Source organism: Caretta caretta, chromosome 21 (genome assembly GCF_965140235.1).
Source record: "Caretta caretta isolate rCarCar2 chromosome 21, rCarCar1.hap1, whole genome shotgun sequence".
In the NCBI taxonomy this organism is placed as follows: Eukaryota; Metazoa; Chordata; order Testudines; family Cheloniidae; genus Caretta; species Caretta caretta.
This window is the reverse complement of record NC_134226.1, coordinates 16,087,914-16,110,516: the sequence shown is the minus strand read 5'-3', so window position 1 is coordinate 16,110,516 and position 22,603 is coordinate 16,087,914. Positions and strand designations below refer to the sequence as shown.

At 44.4% G+C, this 22,603-nt stretch overlaps 1 protein-coding gene across 5 annotated transcripts in view; it reads left to right on the top strand.

Moving 5' to 3' along the window:
• The window catches only part of PPP1R12B (protein phosphatase 1 regulatory subunit 12B), a 182,552-nt gene that overhangs the window by 37,314 nt on the left and 122,635 nt on the right, over positions 1–22,603 (top strand). For all 5 annotated transcript variants that reach the window (XM_075121939.1, XM_048826704.2, XM_048826701.2 and 2 more), the window contains exons 2-5: positions 4,379–4,509; positions 7,163–7,281; positions 12,328–12,487; positions 18,150–18,294. In XM_075121939.1, coding sequence (XP_074978040.1) covers positions 4,379–4,509; positions 7,163–7,281; positions 12,328–12,487; positions 18,150–18,294 — 555 coding nt within the window. The remainder of the gene's footprint in view (positions 1–4,378; positions 4,510–7,162; positions 7,282–12,327; positions 12,488–18,149; positions 18,295–22,603) is intronic.

The following is a 22,603-nucleotide window of genomic DNA, read 5'->3' as shown; positions in this document are numbered from 1 at the left end:
AGTTATAGTTACCGGTGGCTATTTTTGTAGTTCAGATGATAAACAAAAACTCTATTCTATTTCTGTCTAACTCATACAGTGTAGAGAAGATGAGTACATTTTCCTGATTGTAAAGTCAATTGTTTAAAGTTTACCTTTCAGGTAAAACTTCAAACAGAATAACAAAGTAATTTTACACAAGCAACAAATGTGTAATTTTTGCCAAGTTAACTTTTATCTCAAAGCCCCATACTACAAGTTGTTCCCTGCAAATCTAGTCGGCTAAAATTATGGGCCATGAAACATTTACAATGTTGTGTAAGTTCTTTTCTTGGCTCTTATTGATCGTACAAGATTTCCAGGCATAATTAGCTTTTTTTATATGTACATTCCCAGATGAAAAATTAGGTAACATGGACTTGAGTTTGTAAATATAACTTATTGAGACATGGGTGGGGAAATCTTGAATCTTATCTTGTGCTTAGGATGGTATCTTTGAATTTTGAAGGCTAAGCTTATTATTGTCTATTCTTTAATTCAGGTTTCCCCAGACTTAATTTCACCTGTCCCCTAAGAAGAGATAATGACCTTCCATTCTGCCTCCAGCTCAACTTAATTTAACATTTGTGCACAGAACTGTAAGTGTGCTAGGTAGAGTTGGTGTATAATGGAGGCATTTTGATGAAAGTCTTGAAGAGGACTCTTGTGTGCTAAATTCAATGGAATAAATGGTCCCAGAGTCAAAGGTTTTAATGTGACCCTTTCACGGTACAATGTTAAACATGGTTCAGTGTTTAGAGTATAGAGACTTGGGCCTGTTTAGTCTCATGGCGGAAACACTAGAAAACTAATACCAAAGTTTGGAAATTTGCTGATTAGGATATACAGGAGAAAAAGAAATAAACAAAACGTAAAATATTTTGAGTTTGAAATTAAGTTGTTTTGCATAAGCACTCAAAGTTGCAAATTTTTGTCAAGTATCCAGCACATTTAAGGTAGTTTTAACTAATAGGAAATCCTGAATTTCAAACTCAATGTTTTGTTTAATCCCTTTTCTCTTGTGTATGATAATTAATAGGTTTCCATCCATTCCAGTTTCCATCCAAATGAAGCTTAATACAAATCACTAGTTAAAAAAATCTAGTAAATAAGAAATGAGTCTTTCATAATTTTCTAACATAATACAAAATTGTAAAAATTGAGACTCTGAATAGGTGTATATTAAGCTTTATAATTGCTTAAATGTGTATAGATATTGTTTATCCTCCTAGTTAGCAAATAAAGTACCAAATGTAGTGAAAAGACTCTCAACATGGTTAATTGTTACTAACAGTGAGAGAGTCTCTCTAAGAAAATAACTTAAAAAATGCAAATGCAAAACAAGATTTAAAATCAGTCATTTGAATCAAGGCTTCCTATTTGCTGATTTTAAATCATGATTAAAATGTGTGATTTAAATCAATCCTCCCTGTTCTGCTCTCATGTAACTTCCTTTTTTCTTCTGTCCAGCCCACAAAAGTTACTGAGAGTTGGAGACATGTATAACACTTCTTATATGTGGAAAATGTATATATACTGTGAGAGGGTTGTCTGGAATGTGGTCACGTTGGGGAAGAGATCTGAAAACAAATCTCTTTTGGGTGACTGCTTGTGGCCTAAAGTAACCCAGGAATAGCTTGTTGCGATAAAAAGAGAATATACTTTAGTTGAAATTGAATACTCCAATATTGCATTGTCTGTCGAGTAGGATAGTCCAGGTATATAGTCTTACTTTTGGAGTAAGTGATGCGACGAAGAGGTGTATTTTGCAGTATATAGGATTGTCTCCTGGTTTTTGTGGTTCTTGGTTAAATGCAGGGGCAGAGTTAAAGTTGTTTAGGTGACTGTAACTATTCTCATGCTATCTCATGCTCTTTGTATACCTCTGATTTTGGATAATGCTAGTGGATTTTTTGAGAAAATGACCTATGAGGCTTTTTCCTTTCATAATTGGTAGATGTTTCCAAATCTTGTAATAGGACCGAGTGCAGTGACCTTTGGGCTGCACAGGAATCATGGCCAAGTGTATGCAGTTCTTGCTTCTGAGCCGTGGGAGCTGCTTTTCCACATGCAGATCAGGCTGCTGCACCTGCGCCTTCTCTGCTTCCCAGTCCAGTGTTGATGCTTTTAGAGAGGGGGAGCATACTGGCTGGGCGTGGAGAATACTAAGGAGCTGAGGGTTTGTCTGCACACACTACACCAATGCAGCCGCACTGCTGCCGTGCGTCTGGGGAAGAGCTCTATGCCAGTGGGAGAGGGCTGTCCCGTCCGCATAATAAAATCGCCTCTGTGAGCGGCAGAAGCTACTTTGGTCTGAGAAGCTTTCCCACTAACATAGCATTTTTCTCATAAGTTACACGGACATAAGCACTGATGTCGCTGGGGGTGGGGTCGGGGGTGGTTTATTCACACTCCTGAGCGTCCTAAATTATGCTGACGTAAGCTGTAGTGTGGACTTAGCGTAAGACACCCTCCACCTTATGCCTCAGGGCTTTAAAGGGTAGGGAGTGGGTTGTAATAAAAAATCCTACAAAGGAAAAATTCCTCCAGCCGCTCCATCTCCATTCAGGTGCAAATCATTAGACAGCAGGATCTTTTTTCTTTAAAAAGGGCAGCTTCACTGCAGGCTAGAGACAGGAACGATGTGTAACCCATGAGATGGGAAAGCTTAAGAATTTTGTCACCTTTTTTTGAAGACCTCCCTTCCGGACTACTTAGCTTAGCATCAGTTGAGTGTGTCCTTAACAAAGCTTCAAAATAGGCTCCTTGCTGAAAGAGCAAATATGCTGGTAAAAGTACACAGATACCACTGGGTGGACATGAGTGGTAAGAGTCCTAACTATTTAATAAATGACCTCCCGGCCCCCAATCTGCTATAGTTTAATTACAGAATGCAGGCTTTTTATTTTAGATGTGTGAGGAATGAATATGCTTATGAAGTGAACCTCATAGTATTTTTATTTCACTTCAAAAAATGTGTGTTCTTCTGTTTTTTAGTAGTGAAGTGGCTTTTTGTTCAAAGGACAAAGTGACTATTTGCAGGTTGTGTATCGCAACAAACATGCCATGGTGACCTCATTAGGGACCTTAAGAAGCTTGCAGCCATGGCCTACAGATGATCAGTCTGGCCAGAGGCCAAGCACCCATATATGTGCACATAGGAGGTGTGTAATCCTTCAGTACTTACTACACCTCTGGCCTCCAAGTGACTCGTTTTATCTTCCCATCTACTTCTTCCCCTGCCAAAAAAAGTTAAAAGGACTTCTTGATAAGCACAAACAAGAACACAACAGAGAATCACAAATGAGTCCAGCTACTTTTGAGCAACAAAGGGATAAAGTGTTTAACTTCCAAGTATTCATTCTCTCTTGCGAGCTAGTGTATATTTGAAACATTGTCCAATTTGCGTAAAACTGATCAGAAGAATTCCACTCTGTATATCAACTAGGGCACTGCTGGTCAAAATCATCTTCACAGTGGAATGGAACCTTAAGTGCTGGTCCAGCCTGAAACATGATTGTACAAATGTTTTGTGAGGTTCTATGTCTGTCTGTCTAAATGATTTCCATGCCAGATCTGCTCAGGTTACTTGGAAAAACATTTGTCCTTACACCCAGCTCTGCAGTCTTAGCCTGGGATCTGAAAGTCAAGCTGGTTCTTTCTGGCAACCTCCATAGCTGAAGTTTCTGCAGTTGAAATCTAGTAGCATTGATACACATGCTAAACTAGAACCCCACTCTCTCTTAAATAGCTGTTTGGATTCTGTAGTGCTAACAGGAATAGTCAGATTTAATTTTAGTCAGTAAGGTAAACAAAAACTACTCTTAATAAATGAGTTTGAGTAACAATATGACATTTTTATGTCATCACTTTTCAGAAAAATTTCATTTTCACTACGGAGTCATCTGTATAAAGGGGCAAATATCCCATGTGCAGAAGTTCTGATTTTCCTGCATGTTTGACTGTTAATTTCCCTGAACTCATACTTGGACTGCACGACCCTAATGCAATAGTTATTTCCTGGAGTGTCCTGATGTTCGTGTCATTGAAACTTTTCTGGAACATCAGGATCTAAATAAATCTACAAGTTGCCTTGCTTAAAGGAATCTAATGCCATACCTAAGATGAGTATAGACAGATCATTTTACAGCATGATCCTTTCCTCTGAGGCAGGGTGTGTATGGGGGAGGGAGGGAACAGGACAAACCAGTATAGAGGTATCAGAGGCAAAGCTGTCAGGTAGACAGACATCAGTGAGCAGGCATAATGTGGGTGTGAAGCCTAGGTATCACTTACAGCTAGTAAATCGAAAATGGAAGTTGTTTACTATATTTAACACCACCTGCTTCCTCCCCCATAGGCCTGTATAGACGAGAACCTGGACATGGTGAAGTTCCTGGTAGAAAATGGAGCCAGTGTAAACCAGCAGGATAATGAGGGCTGGACCCCCCTTCACGCTGTTGCATCCTGTGGCTATCTGAATATAGCAGAGTGAGTGAGTTTCAAGCTGTCATGGGTATTTACAATAACAAATTCCACACCCTCCTCCTCAGATCTGGCATATGGAAGGCTGATGCCATGTGACTCAGAACAGCAGATCTGGAAAAGCTAAGTTAAAAGGAGAGAAGATAGGTTGCTCTTAGTCTTTGCTATTGATTATAGGGGTTTGGGTGGAAGATGACACCAGTCTGCCTTTTGATAATTGCATCTAAAGTCCTTAATGCAATGTCAGATGTCTAAGCTAAAACCTGCTGAGCAAAACAGAAACACAATGACTGACCATGTGCACACTAGGGAAACGAAGTGAGTTAGGTAATATCTTTTATTGGACCAACTTGTGTTGGCGAGAGAGACCAGCTTTCCAACTTACACAGAGCTCTTCTTCAGGTCACACTAATAAAGCACAAATCAGCTTCAGCTCAACTACTTTGCTGAGCATCTGTGCCCCTCCCCCTTCAAAAGGGACTGCATGCAGAATTTTAAACTTTACAGAGGGGCTTTGGGACTGCAAAGATTTTTTTCTGGTGTACATTTGAAAAACATAAAAGATATAATTACCTTGATGCTGTTACTCCAGTTTATACCCCTACTGTCAGACACAGTGCACAAGTGTAAAGTGGTTAAATTATTGGATTAAGCAGCACCAGTATAAAGCCTTGCTTTTTATACCCGTGCAGCACCTCTGGCTAGCGGTTTGCAGGATAACTATATTGGTGTCCGCTTGAAAATGTTCCTAATGTAGACAGGTCCTTGGAGTACCACTGCTCAAAAGGCATGAAGGGGAGATGTTTGGGCTGCAGTGTCCCCAGTATGCTAACGCTGTTTTCTTCAAATCCAGGTTGCATGTTCCCATTATTTGTATGCTGTCTGACAAAGATGGAGGACTAAGTAAAAGTAACTACGTGTTACTTAACCCAGTTAAAATGGGTGTTGCTATGTTGGGTTTTCTTTAACATTTAGGTACAACACAAGTGATTGGGCTCAACACGGATAACTAGGCAAAATTCTCTGTCATGTTACACACAAGTTCAGACTGGATGGTCTAATGGTCCCTTCTGGCCTTAATTTGTTAATCTTTGGTTACAAATACTGTAAATTAACAAATGTAAATGCAAAAATAGAGAGTGCTAAATCTTACTGACTTTTTTTTTTGTCCAGTAGATTTTAAAAAATATTTTATTTTAAAAACAAAAGGCTTGTCTACATGGAGACACTCAGGAAAGTTAATACAAATTATCTAAAGGTGTGGATTTAAATTGCATCTGTGTGGACACTCATTCAGAATTAAACTAGGCTTAATTTGGTGTAGGTAAGATCATAGAGTGACTTGGTCCTCAAGATTACTCTGACTTTAGTACTTGGAATCACTAAGTGTGCTGAGAGAACTAACACTCTGTAATTGACCATGGTATTCATTCCAACCCATGGGACCAATGATGCTAGTTGCATTGGGGGAGATGTTATGATATTAGATTTGTTATTCTAAGCCAGCCAGTTACTGTGAGGATCTGTTTAGGAAAGCGGAATAGTTGGAATCAAAATATTGCAAAACTAAGCAATAGGGTTCTCATTTGGTTGAGCTGTGCTTCTGAAAAGCAGACTGGCTCATACCCAAGGCAAATAGAAATTAGCAATTTTTTCTTCAATCTCTGCTCCATGCACTATCCTAACCCAAGAAATGTCCACTACAGTTCAGATACTCCTGTCTTCTCATCGGTGGCCTTTCTCCTGAGTGGCCCATGCAGACTCTGCACCATTGCACTGATGGTGAGCGGCGGGGAATGCTAATTTCCACTGGCAAAGGGTTAAGGAAGGTGTTTTTTGGATGAGGAAGAACATTTAGACAAAGATGTGTAACATTTTTGATAGAGGACATTTAGGGGAAAGCTCAAGTATAAAATGATAAACTTGGTGTCAAATATCAATGCAATTTTTGCATATCCTAAAACCCCGTCAAAGATATCATGGAGCTAATAAGATCAGTGAATGTGCAGAGTTTGGGGAATAGCTACTGTGTTTTTTCATGTCTAAATCCAGAGCATAGAGAAGCTTCCAGGTACTGTTTAAAACTTGCCTTTACGTTGTGTTCACTTTAGGCTTCCTCCTCTGGAGACGCTTTCAATGCTAGATAAGCTTCACAAATTTCAAATAAGCTTTTCTGAAAGGGGATGAAAATAAGGAAACAATATTTTTCCTGCCACTCCCTCCCTAACTTGTAAGACCTTTAACCTGGGACTTTGTTAGTCTGTCACATTCTTCAATGACATGCAGGCTGAAGGAGGAATTGCCTGCTCTTGTATGAACTTTTGGTTCACTTATAAAAAGGGAAGTGGAAGACCATAATGAAGATCAGTCTTGTTTGTTTTTTTGTTACTTCAAAACTCCTTTAAAAGTGTAAGCAGGACCATGTTCATACATGAAAGAGGCATTTTAACTGGCTGTATAGAAATAGGAGTATATCAACTGTTTGCATGGGCTGCTGTGGAAGAGTAGCAGGAGTTCTAAACTGAGAGGCTTACAGAGCAGTCTCATTTGGGACCTCACTTGATTCAGAAAACCAGATACTCTGTTCTGCTGTTCAGTCATATGTGAATTTCAATTCTGGTAACAGTCTGATACATCAGTATGGGTCCAATTTGTGTAGATACTTGCTCAGGCATGGAGCCAACGTGGCTGCTGTGAACAGTGAAGGTGAAGTCCCATCTGACCTTGCAGAGGAAGCAGCCATGAAGGACCTGCTTCTGGAACAAGTAAAGAAACAAGGTAAGCCAGCTGTGCACTTGAACATGCTTCCTTTGGGCCTTTCAGGGGCTTTATAAGGAAACTGGATATACTAGATGTCTTGATGAAACTGAAATCTGGCCCAAGGAGTAGCAGAACAATTTAACTTTGATGGCAGGGCATTAGAATAATGGTACAAAACACATTGTGATATAGTTCACAAATTACTAATACTTAGTTTCCATTCTGCATCCTCTGTAAAAGGGCTTGTGCAAAGAAGACAAAATACCAAAATGGTTGAAAATGATGATGCGTCGTACAGGATCTCTTTACTCTCAGATGAAGTTAAATTCAGGTCTCTGATATCCAGAGTCGATTGAGTTAAATCAGTGACTTAAATCACTGATTTAAAATCATCAGCCACAAAATTTTGATTTAAATAATTTGTTTTAATTTTGTGTTGCACTTGTACTTTTGCGTTACTTTTCTAATCAAGGGTTGATTCTCATTGGTTGATAACCATGAAAACATGTTGATTTGCAACTAAAACAGCCTTTACATTAAATTTGGTACTTTTTACTAACCAGGATGATACACTATATTATTTATACACATTTATTTAAGCAATTATAAAGCTTGCATTTATTCAGATTCTTAATATTTTTTGGTTCGAAAATGGTGACTCATTTCTTGACTAGATTATTTTTCACTCGTGATTTGTCAAGCTGCGTTTGGATGGAGATTGGAATTCAATTAAATGCACCCACAGCATTTTAAAATTGTCTTTATTAAAGTACCTTAAAGTTCGGGATATATAGGGGAAAAAGTCAGTTTCCCAAAACATGTTTTGCATTTAATGCTGATTTATTAAACAGAAGTGCTGTCCGTTGTTAATGAATTGAGCTGATTGTGTCTGGTCAGCGTGTCCTGCAAGATTTTAGAAAGAGTAAATACCATCCTCTTGCATGATTTTTATTCATTGATTGAAAGGGGAATTTTCCCTGCTTTTTCAACTCCCAGTTGGTTTCTCAACTCTGAATGAAATCGTCATTGAACTGAACTAATTGAATAAACTGAAGTGATGAAAATTTTCTCTGTATGTGCGGACAAGGCTACTCTTGTCAAAAGCTGGTTTAGTGTTTCGGCAAACTCTGGCTGTAGGTGCTTAGCCAGTGACTTCAAGTTCAGTGGTTTGACTGTATTTAAAACTTTGGCAGCAATAGTCCTGTTTGAATATTTTTTCTTTAATTTAAATGATTTTAATAATTATAGTAAATTTTAGGCCTTAAAACTGAAGATGAAATAATGACAACTTATGTTTATTTTTAAGAAGAAAAATGTATTTAAGTACAAATCCAATTTGAATAAAAGTTTTGTTTTTTTAAACCAACTAATTGATTTTTATCCAGCCAGTTGGTATCTGTGAAGTCCTAACTTCACTGAGGTCTGTTATAATGTTGCCATCATGTTATTCCTAACAAGAAAAACTATTGCAACTTGGATTTGCATTTGATATTTTTCTCCGCTGGGAAAGGCAAAGGTCTTGTCTGCGCTGGGGTTTTATAGCAGCTGCATGGTTTTAAAAAGCGTCTTATGTCTCTGCAGTTTATGCCAGGTTCAAAGCAAGGTAAACTGCACTGGTGCAAGTTGCTTTTTACATCAATGAAAAGCATTGGTGCTAGTTATGATGATTAGGGCCCTACCAATTTCAATGCTGTGAAAAATGTGTGATGGACTGTGAAATCAGCCCTCCCCCATGAAATCTGATCTCCCCTGCTGCTGGGAACCCAGGGGTCCTAGCTGCTATTCCAGCCATGCTGGGGAGGGACAGGAGTTGTCCTTCCTCTGCACGGCTGCTCTTGGTGGGGAGATCAGACCCACCTGCAGAGGCAGCACAGAAATAAGTGATATGCCCTCACTTCTCGCGGCAGCAGCCCAGGAGCTGGGCTCTGGGTTTCTGTTCCCCTCCATCCCCGCGGCTCCACCTGCAGCACCAGGCGCCAAGCTCGGGTCTTCCTCCCGCAGTGGCTCCTGCTGGGCTGGGGCTTTCGCTCCCGGTGCCTGCAGCTGGGGCAGCTCGGGCTCGGGGCTTCCACCACCCCACCAGCAGCTCCAGCCAGAGCAGCATGGTCTCTGGGCTTCCATCTCCTCACCACCACCACCACTCCAGCTAGGGCTCATGGCACCTGGGCTCGGGGCTTCTTCCCCTGCGGCTCCGGCCGGGGGTCAGGGTGACCTGATAGGGGCTTCTGCCCTGGGGCTTTTTCTGGGGCTGTGGCACCCATTTTTCCTGGGGGCCCACAAATTGGCCAGGGGCCCCTGCCTTAATCAGCCCCTGGCATGGGCTATTAGCCAGGAGCCCCCAGCTGGGGTGCGCTCAGCAGCGTGGGGGAGATCCTACTCACCTCCATCTCCAGGAACCTCCTTTAACTGCAGGAAGCTGGGAGGGTGCTGCCTTCAGAGCCCAGCTCTGAACCCAGCACAGAAGTCAGGGTGTCAATTTTGGGACCCCCCCTACAACAATTTTGCAATCCCCCCTATGATTCCATTTTGGGTCAGGACCCTTATGGACCCTTTTCATTACACCATGAAATTTCAGATGTAAATATCTGAAATCGTGAAATTAACCAATTTTAAAACCCTCTGGCCATGAAATTGACCAGAATGGACTGTGAATTTGGTAGAGTCCTAATGTTGATGTATAACCCCCTCAGGCACACAAGGCCTAAGTGTTCCCTCTACAAGGCCCTGGCTAGATTGGCTATCTTTACACTGGTGTGGTTAAGCATGCTCAGCACATCTCCACTGGAAGTTGCACCAGTGTAAGATGGCGAAGTTCTAAACAGCAATAAATATACTAACCTGGCTTATCTGCAGACCGGGGAAGGCACCATTATAGTCCTTCCTTTTTGGAAGGTTTTCTCTGCTGCTATAAGGGTTAGAGCCTTAACTTTTAAAAATGGAAGCTTAAAGTCTGTAGTAATTGAGCTGGGCCCTTATGCTCAGACACCATTTCCTACTTGATATTGGCATCTGGGAGACTGGAATTTTCAAGCCTTGCTTAGGGAAGAAACTTGAAAGCCTGCCTAGAAGGTTCGCCAGGAGTTTCTATGGAAAATGTAGCCTTTTCTGAGTTTTACTGCATTCCCTTGGAAACGAGAGCCATTTAACTCTGCTTCGTTGTTGCATAGCTTACTAATGATGTTGGTGCTGGAGCAGTCTGTGTACTGGAATAAATCCAGCCTTAACCCACATATGCAGCTTAGATGTTGTGTTGGCTGTTTTGTTCCTAAGTGATCTTTGGGGCAGGATCAGTGGCTCCATTATTATAGGAATGTGATGAATCTTGTTCCCGTCCATGTGGGCACACACCAACGTGCCTGCTCACATTTCTGTGGTCTCTTAAATGCATCACCTATTTTTTTGCAGTACAACACATTGACGTCAGTGAGTTTTGGGCATGCAGGAATGGACTGTTAATAAGCTCATGTATCAATAGTTTTTTGGGTTTTTTAACCTTGCAAGAGGCATCTGAGGTGTATCTCATCAGCTGTATGCAATAGATTAAATGTATATTCATGTTTCATACAGTTTATTAGAAGAAAAGGAGTACTTGTGGCACCTTAGAGACTAACCAATTTATTTGAGCATGAGCTTTCGTGAGCTACAGCTCACTTCATCGGATGCATACCGTGGAAACTACAGCAGACTTTATATACACACAGAGAATATGAAACAATACCTCCTCCCAGCCCACTGTCCTGCTGGTAATAGCTTATCTAAAGTGATCATCAGGTTGGGCCATTTCCAGCACAAATCCAGGTTTTCTCACCCTCCACCCCCCCACACACAAATTCACTCTCCTGCTGGTGATAGCCCATCCAAAGTGACAACTCTTTACACAATGTGCATGATAATCAAGTTGGGCCATTTCCTGCACAAATCCAGGTTCTCTCACCCCCCTCCCAAAAACCACACACACAAACTCACTCTCCTGCTGGTAATAGCTCATCCAAACTGAGCACTCTCCAAGTTTAAATCCAAGTTAAACCAGAACATCGGGGGGGGGGGGGGGGGGGGGAGAAGGGGGTAGGAAAAAACAAGGGGAAATAGGCTACCTTGCATAATGACTTAGCCACTCCCAGTCTCTATTTAAGCCTAAATTAATAGTATCCAATTTGCAAATGAATTCCAATTCAGCAGTTTCTCGCTGGAGTCTGGATTTGAAGTTTTTTTGTTTTAAGATAGCGACCTTCATGTCTGTGATTGCGTGACCAGAGAGATTGAAGAGTTCTCTGACTGGTTTATGAATGTTATAATTCTTGACATCTGATTTGTGTCCATTTATTCTTTTACGTAGAGACTGTCCAGTTTGACCAATGTAAATGGCAGAGGGGCATTGCTGGCACATGATGGCATATATCACATTGGTGGATGTGCAGGTGAACGAGCCTCTGATAGTGTGGCTGATGTTATTAGGCCCTGTGATGGTGTCCCCTGAATAGATATGTGGGCACAATTGGCAACGGGCCTTGTTGCAAGGATAAGTTCCTGGGTTAGTGGTTCTGTTGTGTGGTGTGTGGTTGTTGGTGATGGGTACCCGCATGGCCCCACAATATGCCAACATTTTTATGGCTGATTTAGAACAACGCTTCTAAATCAAGCTCATGCTCAAATAAATTGGTTAGTCTCTAAGGTGCCACAAGTACTCCTTTTCTTTTTGCGAATACAGTTTGTTAGACTGTTCTTTAGGCTGTGCTTGATGTTTTTCAAGCTAGGTCTGCATTTTTGAGGACCCAGTGCTTGCACCCATAACTGATTCATGCTTTACCTAGCAATTAATTGTGGGCTGGCTTGTGAATGAGTCTCTCAATTTTACATATTATTAATAATCAGTGAATTCGTTTCTGTTTAATGAGGGTGGTTCAGGAGTTGTCCTACATCCCAGGAAATACTGTTAGTGAGCTTGTGGAAGACATTGCAAAATGGCCAAAAATTTTGTTAAAATTATTCCATTTTAAATTGACGCCCAAGTACAGGTGAGTTTTGGTTCGATATTGTTTTTCCGTCTGCGATCTGCTTCCACAGGGGTAGACCTGGACTTGGCAAGGAAAGAGGAAGAGCAACAGATGCTTCAGGATGCACGGCAGTGGCTAAACTGTGGGAAGCTTGAGGATATAAAGCAGCCTCGATCAGGTGCTACTGCTCTGCATGTAGCTGCAGCCAAGGGCTACACTGAAGTCATGAGGTAATGACTCCTTTACATCGGTCAATGCCTTGTGTTCGGTTCTCTTGTGGAATTGGGTGCTCCTGGTGCTGTAGTTGAGGGTGGGGTTTGTTTTGGGAGTAGTGTGGGTGGTGAGAGAGTTAGGCACCTAACTCCCATTCAATCTCAGCTGTTCTGTTTATAAACATGTGCACTCCAGAAGTGCCCATCCAAAGCTCTGGGTGCCTCTGGGTGCTTTAGTCTGAAATTGAAATAAGGCATGTGCCTCCCCTCACCCTCGTCACGTGACCTTAGGAAGAATTTCAGAGAGGAGCCAACCAGACTCCAGCCTGTAGGAGCAGAAGCAGCCACAGCAGGGACTTGGGGACATTCCCATCTAGGGTGACCAGACAGCAAATGTGAAAAATTAGGACAGGAGGTGGGGGGTAATAGGAGCCTATATAAGAAAAAGACCCAAAAATCGGGATTGTCCCTTTAAAATCAGGACATCTGGTCACCCTATTCCTGTCAAAACTGTCAAATGTTTTTGGATGTCCTCTGCCCTGTGCTGATTGGCTGTTTACTCCAACCCTCCCACTCCCTCTACCTCAGTCTGTTCACCTGCCCCTCCTGCCCTTACCCTCCCTTCATTCCATATGTCCCCTCCTAAGTAAATCCACACAAAAGAAGAAGAAGAAGAAATATGGAATTATGTGACCTTTGCCACCATCACATTATAGACTTTACTGGTGTGTTCTACCCCATCCCCCACCCTGTCTCTGTCTTGTCTATTTAGACAACACTGTCTCAAGGCTTCCTTGTACTTTGCAGTCTGTCGGCATCCATCTACACGTAGATTGTATGCTCTCTAGGGCAGGGGCTGTCGTCTTGCTCTGTTTTTTACGTGCCCGGCACAGTGGGGTCCTAGTCCATGACTGAGGCTTCTAGGCTCTATAGCAGGGGTGGCCAACCTGAGCCTGAGAAGGAGTCAGAATTTATCAATGTACGTTGCCAAACAGCCACAGCAATACATCAGCAGCCCCATATCAGCTCCCCCACCCTGCTCCCAGAGCCTCCCGCCCACCAGCAGCCCTGTGGATCAGCACCTCCCAAACAGCTGTTTTGTGACGTGCAGGAGGCTCTGGGGGTGGGGTGGGGGAAGGAACGAGGGCATGGCAGGCTCAGGGGCACTGTTCCCTCTAAGCGGTGCGTGCGCGCACAGATCCTAAACCCTGCGCACACAGCAAAACATCACGTGCACAAAAATTTGCACAGAAGCACAACAGTTTGCACAGAAGAAATTTTTTGTGCACATGGCCTGTCAAAAATTAGAGGGAACATTGCTCAGGGGAGGGGGTGGGAAGGGGTGGAGTGGGGGCAGGGCCTGTGGCGGAGCCAGGGGTTAAGCAGTGAGCACCCCCCGGCACATTGGAAAGTTGGTGCCTGTCGTTCCAGCCCCGGAGTCAGTGCCTAGACAACTTCTGATGAGCTGCATGTGGCTCCGGAGCCACAGGTTGGCCACCTCTGCACTATAGTAATACAAAGTAATGTAATGTAGTGCTTCTCTAGGGCTAATTCTTGACTATGCAGAGTTGGGAGTTGCAGGTTAAATGTTATTGCAGGATTAAAGTGATTTCAGTCTCTGTACCACAATGTGTTTCGCCTGGAAACTCTGGGTTGAAGTGTAACTAATTATTTGCAGGAAACTAATGACTGCCACTAAGGTATGTACCAGTTATGCGATATTAAGCGTTACTGGTTTTGCATGTAACTATTGGTGCCCTGGAACTTAAGTTGCTGTCACGCTTTTTCCTGTAAACATGCTAAATAAGTTAAATTAGTCATGGTGAAATTGTTGTTTGACCTTATCAGCCTAGGGAAAAAGACACTAGCCAGTCCCCTCTTAACACCCACATTCCACTTAGGGCTTGTCTACACCACGCAGCTTTTAGCAACAAGGGTGTGTCGACACAGCCTTGTCACTAAATGTCGGCGTGTGTAAACGCTCTTTGTCGACACTTTTGCTGACAAAATACTTCCAGCCCTGCAAGCGGCGTTCGCTTTGTCGGCAGGAGCGCTCCTGCTGACAAAGCTATGTTCACACTGCCACTTGCCGCGGCAAAACTTTTGTCTTTCCAGGGGCTTTATAAAGTACCTGTGAAAGACAAAAGCTTTGTCGACGGCTTGGCAGTGTAGACGAGTCCTTAGTGCTGCTTGCAGTTTCTGTAATGGGAAGGTTCCACTTGCGCTGAAGCTGAGCGGCTCCTCTGATAGGCCTGTGAGTGCAAAAGCAGCAGCCCCTGAGCAGCCTTGTCACACATCACACTCTTATCCTTGTAATGTACTTGTGCTCTCCCCGGGCAAGCGGAACGTAGTGAGGTTTTCTCCAGCAAGGCATTTTCCAGCAGTCACCTGTGTGCTTTCTCTCATGCCACCTCTTGTGCTATGGAGGAGCACATTGTAAACTCCCACAAGACTGCTCCGTAGTCCAGGTTCACATCCCCTCTGAAAACTCTCCTCTGGTGTGATGCCTTCAAGATGCTCAGTTGTGGTTAAGCAGCTGGTGTGCTCAGACTGCTGTTTTTATCCAGCTCTTCATAACCATCTCGGTGTTTCCTTGTGCTTCACCATCCGTATCCACCTGTTGGCGCTTGTCTTATACTTGGATTGTAAGCTCTTTGAGGCAGGGACTGTCCTTGTTCTTTGTATAGCGCCTAACGACACAATGGGGCCCTGATCGGGGCCCTGGGGCTCAACCACCGTAAAAATCATGTACAGTGCGTTCCGCAACCTGCTAAATTGGTCATATCTGTTCTTAGCAGTGTTTTGCACACAATCCAGTAATGAGGTGGCTGCACTTTCCAATAGTCACTGTTGGGAGTGGTGCTTATACCTCTTGTGGAGAACTTCCCCTCACTTCTAGCTATTTCAGAAAATAAAACTGAGCTAATCTGGGCTCTTACCCTTTGATATTTTATGACCACCGTTAAACTCCAATCTAAACTCTAGTGACTTACACCAAGGGCAGAGCGCCAGGAGCTAGCAAACCTCTCGGGTGAGACACAGAATTGCTCCTTGACCTTGAGCAAGTCTCTTAACAGCCTTGTTCCCCACTTTCTCCAGCTGAAAAATTAGCTTAAAAAGTCAGCACCTGATTGAAAATCACACATTTCATCTGAAGTGAGCTTTCACAAGGAAACCACTATGTGAGCCATTTAACAATACTCTGGTTAGTTAGCACTGTAATGCACCAGTTTAAAAGCAGCAGAAATGTCAAAATCCCCATGCTCCCTGGAATGACCGTGCTATAAAAGCAGCATGCTCTGCCTCTGATCAGTGGTGGCAGTTTGGAATGACACGCAGATGCTCACTGCCTGTCCAGTGCACCTCTGCTTTAGGGAGGGTTGCTGTGGTGATGTGGGGACTCTTGAAGGTAATGGTGGAATCCCCAAAATATAAATCCTCAAAGAACAGTGGCAAGCGTCTCAACACGTAGATCCCTACTGTGATCTCCCTAAATGTTTAGGCTGGTGTTGTTGAAAGGCAGTAGGTCTTGTGCTTCTCAGCCACTTTGGCACTCTTGAAAATCCCTTAGGATCTCAACTATGGACACCCTTTTTTCAAAAACCTTCACATAGAGGTCTTGACTGGGTGCCAGTGTTTCACGGCATCTGCAATGATCAGATATACAGGTGAGGGGGAAAGTCAGACAATGGTATAGGTGGCAGAGGTGTTCTCAAAGTGTCTGGCTTGCACAAGGATTTGCTTTTACTGCACGGATCCCAGTCTATTAAGATGCATGTCTTATAATCCTGATTTGTGGGTTGTCTTGTTCATTAGGCCCAGGCAGTGAAATCCTTGCTCCAATCCCTCTCCGGTAGTCCTGCCTCCATTGGCCTGTCAGTCTGTGGAATTCCAGTTGTGCTCTTTGGCAGAACCAGCACTAGACTCATTTCTCGTCTGTAGTAAAGGGCAAGCAGCTTTTTCTTAGACGACATTACTGAGACTTCTCTACCCGTAACTTATTGGGTCTTTGTTTGGCTCCTTCTCTGCCAAACATCTTCACACTGCAGAGATACCATTTGGCCTCCCCTTCCAAATGCAGGCTTCTTGTTAGAGGTGTTGGGGTAGTGGTGCACAGTGACTGGACCGCTCCCAAACCTCCCAGTTTCCCCAGTCTCCCTGCATTGCCAAAGTATGCTTTTGTTTCAAGGCCAATTTTGTGTGTTGCCCTTCCAAGATTTTCCTTCTTAAACTGTTCACTTAGTAGCACTGTGCATGAGCCACTACTCTTTTGTGCACCAGGTGCAATTCAGGATGTCGGGACTTCTAATCCGTAAGGCCTTGCATGGCTTGTCATGGCAACCAGGAGTCTCCCTGTGCACTGTCCTACCAGCTACAATCAGCTGGAATGATCTGGGTCAGACAAGGTCTTCCCCTTCTGGTTCTACAAAAGTCACTTTGCCCTTCAGGACAGGCTATAAGTCATGTTTTTCCATTCAGGTATATCTTGAGTAAGAGGGTCCGGTGGTCGGCTGGGGAAGTATAAATTGACTTTTGTCATTTGACTTTTGACTCTTTCATATTATGACAGTAATGTGTCACAGATAGTTGACTAACTTATTTAAATTACTAAATTACTCAAGGTAGTTGAGTCCAAAGCTGTCTGTGAAGAGTTACAGAGGGATCTCAAAAAACTGGGTGACTGGGCAACAAAATGGCAGATGAAATTAATGTTAAGTGCACAGTAATGCACAATATAATCCCAACTATACATAAAAAATGATGGGGTCTAAATGACCTGTTACCACTCAGAGATCTTGGAGTCACTGTGGATAGTTCTCTGAAAACATTTGCGCAGTGTGCAGCCGCAGTCAAAAAACCTAATAGAATGTGAAGAACCATTAGGAAAGGGACAGATAATAAGACAGAAAATATCATATTGCCTCTGTATAAATCCATGGTACACCCACACTTTGGATACTGCTCGCAGTTCTGGTTGCCCCATCTCAAAAAAGATGTATTAGAAAGGCAACAAAAATAATTAGAGGTATGGAACAAGAAAGCATATGAGGAGAGATTAAAAAGACTGGGGTTTTTCTCTTAAAGAAACTCGAGGATGATAGAGGTCTATAAAATTGTGAATGGTGTGGAGAAAGTGAATAAGGAAGTGTTTATCCCTTCACATAACACATGGGCCATGGGTCACCCAGTGAAATTAATAGGCAGCAGGGTTAAAACAAACATAAGGAAGTTCTTCATACAGCACACAGTCAACCTGCGGGACTCCTTGACAGGGGATGCTATGAAGGCCAAAAGTATAACTGGGTTCAAAAAAGAATTAGACACATTCATGGAGGATATGTAGGATATGTCCATTAATACTATTAGCCAAGATGGTCAGGGACACAACCCCATGCTCTGTGTATCCCTAAACAGCTGACTGCCAGAAGCTGGGACTGGATAACAGTGTGTGGATCACTCAAAATTACCCTGTTCTGTTCATTCCCTCTGAATCATCTGGCACCAGCCACTGTCAGAAGACAGGATGCTGGGCTGGGCGGGATGGTCTGCCAGAGTACGGCCATTCTTACGTTCTTATTTGCAAATGAACATAAAAATACAAATGGCTTAATGTTTACCATGCTAACCCCTGGTATGGCACTTATGCATGGGGATTCATTCTCTTTTTTTCTTTCCTTAGGCTCTTGATCCAAGCTGGGTTTAATTTGAATGTCCAGGATAATGATGGCTGGACTCCACTTCATGCTGCTGCACACTGGGGAGTGAAAGAAGCTTGCACTATCTTGGCTGAGGCGCTCTGTGACATGGACATCAGGAACAAGCTGGTGAGTGAGTGTTCAACTATTGATGCAACTTCAGAGTTCTAGTGACTGGAAGCAAGGATTGTACTGCTGTGCTCTGCCCTGCTGAAATAGTCTTTACCTAGAAAAGCGCTGGTCCCTGTTAGATCAGAGCTGAAGTGTGTTTTTTATAGGGAAATGTACACAAACCTCTTTTGCCCATTGCTCAGCCCAGCCATCTGGTAGGTTGTATGAAGACCAGCTCTAATTACCCTGTATACATTGAAACATATTTGGAAACAAAGAATTTCAAGACTTCCTGTATCTGAGACTACTACCCTCCCTAGTCTTGTGGAAAAGTCATACCAGTCAGGGTATGTCTACACTACGAAATTAGGTCGAATTTATAGAAGTCAATTTTTTATAAAGCAATTTTATACAGTCGATTGTGTGTCCCCACACTAATGCACTAAGCGCATTAAGTTGGTAGAGTGCGTCCACGGTACCGAGGCTAGCGTCCACTTTCGGAGCGTGCAGCGTGGGTAGCTATCCCACAGTTCCTGCATTCTCCGTCACCCATTGGAATTCTGGGTCAAGCTCCCCATGCCTGATGGGGCAAAAACGTTTTCGCAGGTGGTTCTGGGCACATGTCGTCAGTCGCCCCTCCCTCCGTGAAAGCAATGGCAGACAATCGTTTTGCGCTTTTTTTCTGTGCGGGCACCATACTGCTTTCAGCAGACGGTGCAGTAGGACTGCTACCCGTTGTTGTCATCCACCGCTTCCACTGCCGCTCCGCTCTCCTGATGCAATGAATCCACCTCGCAGGTCCTCTAGGTGACCGTTGTCGTCCACCGCTTCCGCTGGCGCTCTGCTCGACTGCTCTTGTTTCGCCATACCATGGCAAGCATGCAGCCCGCTCAGCTGTTGTGTCCTGGCAGCAGACAGTGCAGTAGGACTGCTAATCGTCATCACCGCTTCCCGCTGGCACTCTGCTCTCCTGGTGATGGAGAGCAGAGTGCCAGCAGAAGCGGTCTCTCTCTTCTTGTCAGCAAGTTAAGGAAGTATGGGCTGGATGAATGCACCATAAGGTGGGTAGAAAGCTGGCTAGATTGTCGGGCTCAATGGGTAGTGATCAATGGCTCCATGTCTAGTTGGCAGCCGGTGTCCAGTGGAGTGCCCCAGGGGTCGGTCCTGGAGCCGGTTTTGTTCAATATCTTCATAAATGATCTGGAGGATGGTGTGGATTGCACTCTCAGCAAATTTGCGGATGATACTAAACTGGGAGGAGTGGTAGATACGCTGGAGGGCAGGGATAGGATACAGAGGGACCTAGACAAATTGGAGGATTGGGCCAAAAGAAATCTGATGAGGTTCAATAAGGATAAGTGCAGGGTCCTGCACTTAGGACGGAAGAACCCAATGCACAGCTACAGACTAGGGACCGAATGGCTAGGCAGCAGTTCTGCGGAAAAGGACCTAGGGGTGACAGTGGACGAGAAGCTGGGTATGAGCCAGCAGTGTGCCCTTGTTGCCAAAAAGGCCAATGGCATTTTGGGATGTATAAGTAGGGGCATAGCGAGCAGATCGAGGGACGTGATCGTCCCCCTCTGTTCGACATTGGTGAGGCCTCATCTGGAGTACTGTGTCCAGTTTTGGGCCCCACACTACAAGAAGGATGTGGATAAATTGGAGAGAGTCCAGCGAAGGGCAACAAAAATTATTAGGGGTCTGGAACACATGACTTATGAGGAGAGGCTGAGGGAACTGGGATTGTTTAGTCTGCAGAAAAGAAGAATGAGGGGGGATTTGCTAGCTGCTTTCAACTACCTGAGAGGTAGTTCCAGAGAGGATGGTTCTAGACTATTCTCAGTGGTGGAAGAGGACAGGACAAGTAGTAATGGTCTCAAGTTGCAGTGGGGGAGGTTTAGGTTGGATATTAGGAAAAACTTTTTCACTAGGAGGGTGGTGAAACACTGGAATGCGTTGCCTGGGGAGGTGGTGGAATATCCTTCCTTAGAAGTTTTTAAGGTCAGGCTTGACAAAGCCCTGGCTGGGATGATTTAATTGGGTATGGGTCCTGCTTTTGAGCAGGGGGTTGGACTAGATGACCTCCTGAGGTCCCTTCCAACCCTGATATTCTATGATTCTATGATCTCGCAGGGCCGCTTCCACTGCAACTGTGCTCGGCTGTTCTTGTCTTGCCATACCACAGGAAGCGTGCACCTCTCTTAGCAGTTGTGTCCTGGCAGCAGATGGTGCAGGAGGTCTGCAAAACTGGTCATCCAACCACCGCTTCCCCTGCAACCCTGTTCTCCTCCAGATGCCATACCATGGCAAGCATGGAGCCCACTCAGATCACCGCAGCAGTTATGCGCATTGTAAACACCTCGCGCATTATCATGCAGTATACACAGAAACAGAACCTGCAAAAGCAGGCGAGGAGGCGACGGCAGCGCGGTGACGAGAGTGATGAGGACATGGACACAGACTTCTCTCAAAGCATGGGCCCCGGCAATTCGGCCATCCTGGTTGCAATGGGGCAGGCTCATGCCGTGGAATGCCGGTTCTGGGCACGTGAAACAAGCACAGACTGGTGGGACTGCATAGTGTTGCAGGTCTGGGATGATTCCCAGTGACTGTGAAACTTTTGCACGCTTAAGGGCACTTTCATGGAACTTTGTGACTTGCTTTCTCCTGCCCTGAAGCGCAAGAATACCAAGATAAGAGCAGCCCTCACAGTTCACAAGCGCGTGGCAATAGCCCTCTGGAAGCTTGCAATGCCAGACAGCTACCGGTCAGTCGGGAATCAATTTGGAGTGGGCAAATCTACTGTGGGGGCTGCTGTGATCCAAGTAGCCAATGCAATCACTGAGCCACTGCTAAGAAGGGTAGTGACTCTGGGAAATGTGCAGGTCATAGTGGATGGCTTTGCTGCAATGGGATTCCCTAACTGTAGTGGGGCAATAGACGGAACGCATATCCCTATCTTGGGACAGGACCACCAAGGCAGCCAATACATAAACCGCAAGGGGTACTTTTCAATGGTGCTGCAAGCATTGTGGATCACAAGGGACACTGGAAAGGTACATGATGCTCGCATCTGTCTGTATGAACTCTGGTCTGTATGAACAGCTGCAGCAAGGGACTTACTTTCCAGACCAGAAAATAACCGCTGGGGATGTTGAAATGCCTAGAGTTATCCTTGGGGACCCAGCCTACCCTTTAATGCCATGGCTCATGAAGCCGTACACAGGCAGCCTGGACAGTAGTCAGGAGCTGTTCAACTACAGGCTGAGCAAGTGCAGAATGGTGGTAGAATGTGCATTTGGATGTTTAAAATCGCGCTGGCGCAGTTTACTGACTCGCTTAGACCTCAGCGAAATCAATATTCCCATTGTTATTACTGCTTGCTGTGTGCTCCACAATATCTGAGAGTAAGGGGGAGACGTTTATGGTGGGGTGGGAAGTTGAGGCAAATCACCTGGCCTCTGATTACGCGCAGCCAGACACCAGGGCGGTTAGAAGAGCATAGCAGGGCGCGCTGCACATCAGAGAAGCTTTGAAAACCAGTTTCATGGCTATGATGTGACATTTCCATTTGTTTCTCCTTGATGAAAACCCTCCCCCTTGGTTCACTCTACTTCCCTGTAAGCCAACCACCCTCCCCTCCCCCCTTCGATCACCACTTGCAGAGGCAATAAAGTCATTGTTGTTTCAAATTCATGCATTCTTTTATTAATTCGTAACACAAATCGGGGGATAACTGCCAAGGTAGCCCGGGAGGGATAGGGGAGGAGGGAAGGGCAAGGCCACACTGCACTTCAAAATTTATTGAATGCAAGTCTTCTGTTGCTTGGGCAGTCCTCTGGAGTGGAGTGGTTGGGTTCCCGGAGCTGCTCCCCGTGCATCCCCCCTCCCCTGCCACGTTGTTGGGTGTCTGGGTGAGGAGCCTATGGAATTTGGGGAGCAGGGCGGTTGGTTACACAGGGGCTGCAGTGGTGGTCTGTGCCTTTCCTGCACCTCAAGCATATGTTGGAGCATATCAGTTTGATCCTCCAGTAGCCACAGCATTGCATCGTGCCTCCTCTCATCATGCTGCCACCACCTTTCCTCTTGATCTCACCACCTCTCCTGTTGCTCTGCCATTGTCTGCCTCCATGCATTCTGCTGGGCTCTTTCAGTGTGGGTGGACTGCATGAGCTCAGAGAACATTTCATCGCGAGTGCGTTTTTTTTTGTGTTCTTCTCTGTGCTAGCCTCTGGGATGGAGATGCTAGTCACAGTGTTGAAACATTTGCAGCTGCGGGAGGAAAAAAAGGGAGATTGAAAAAGACACATTGGCCATTTAAAAGGAG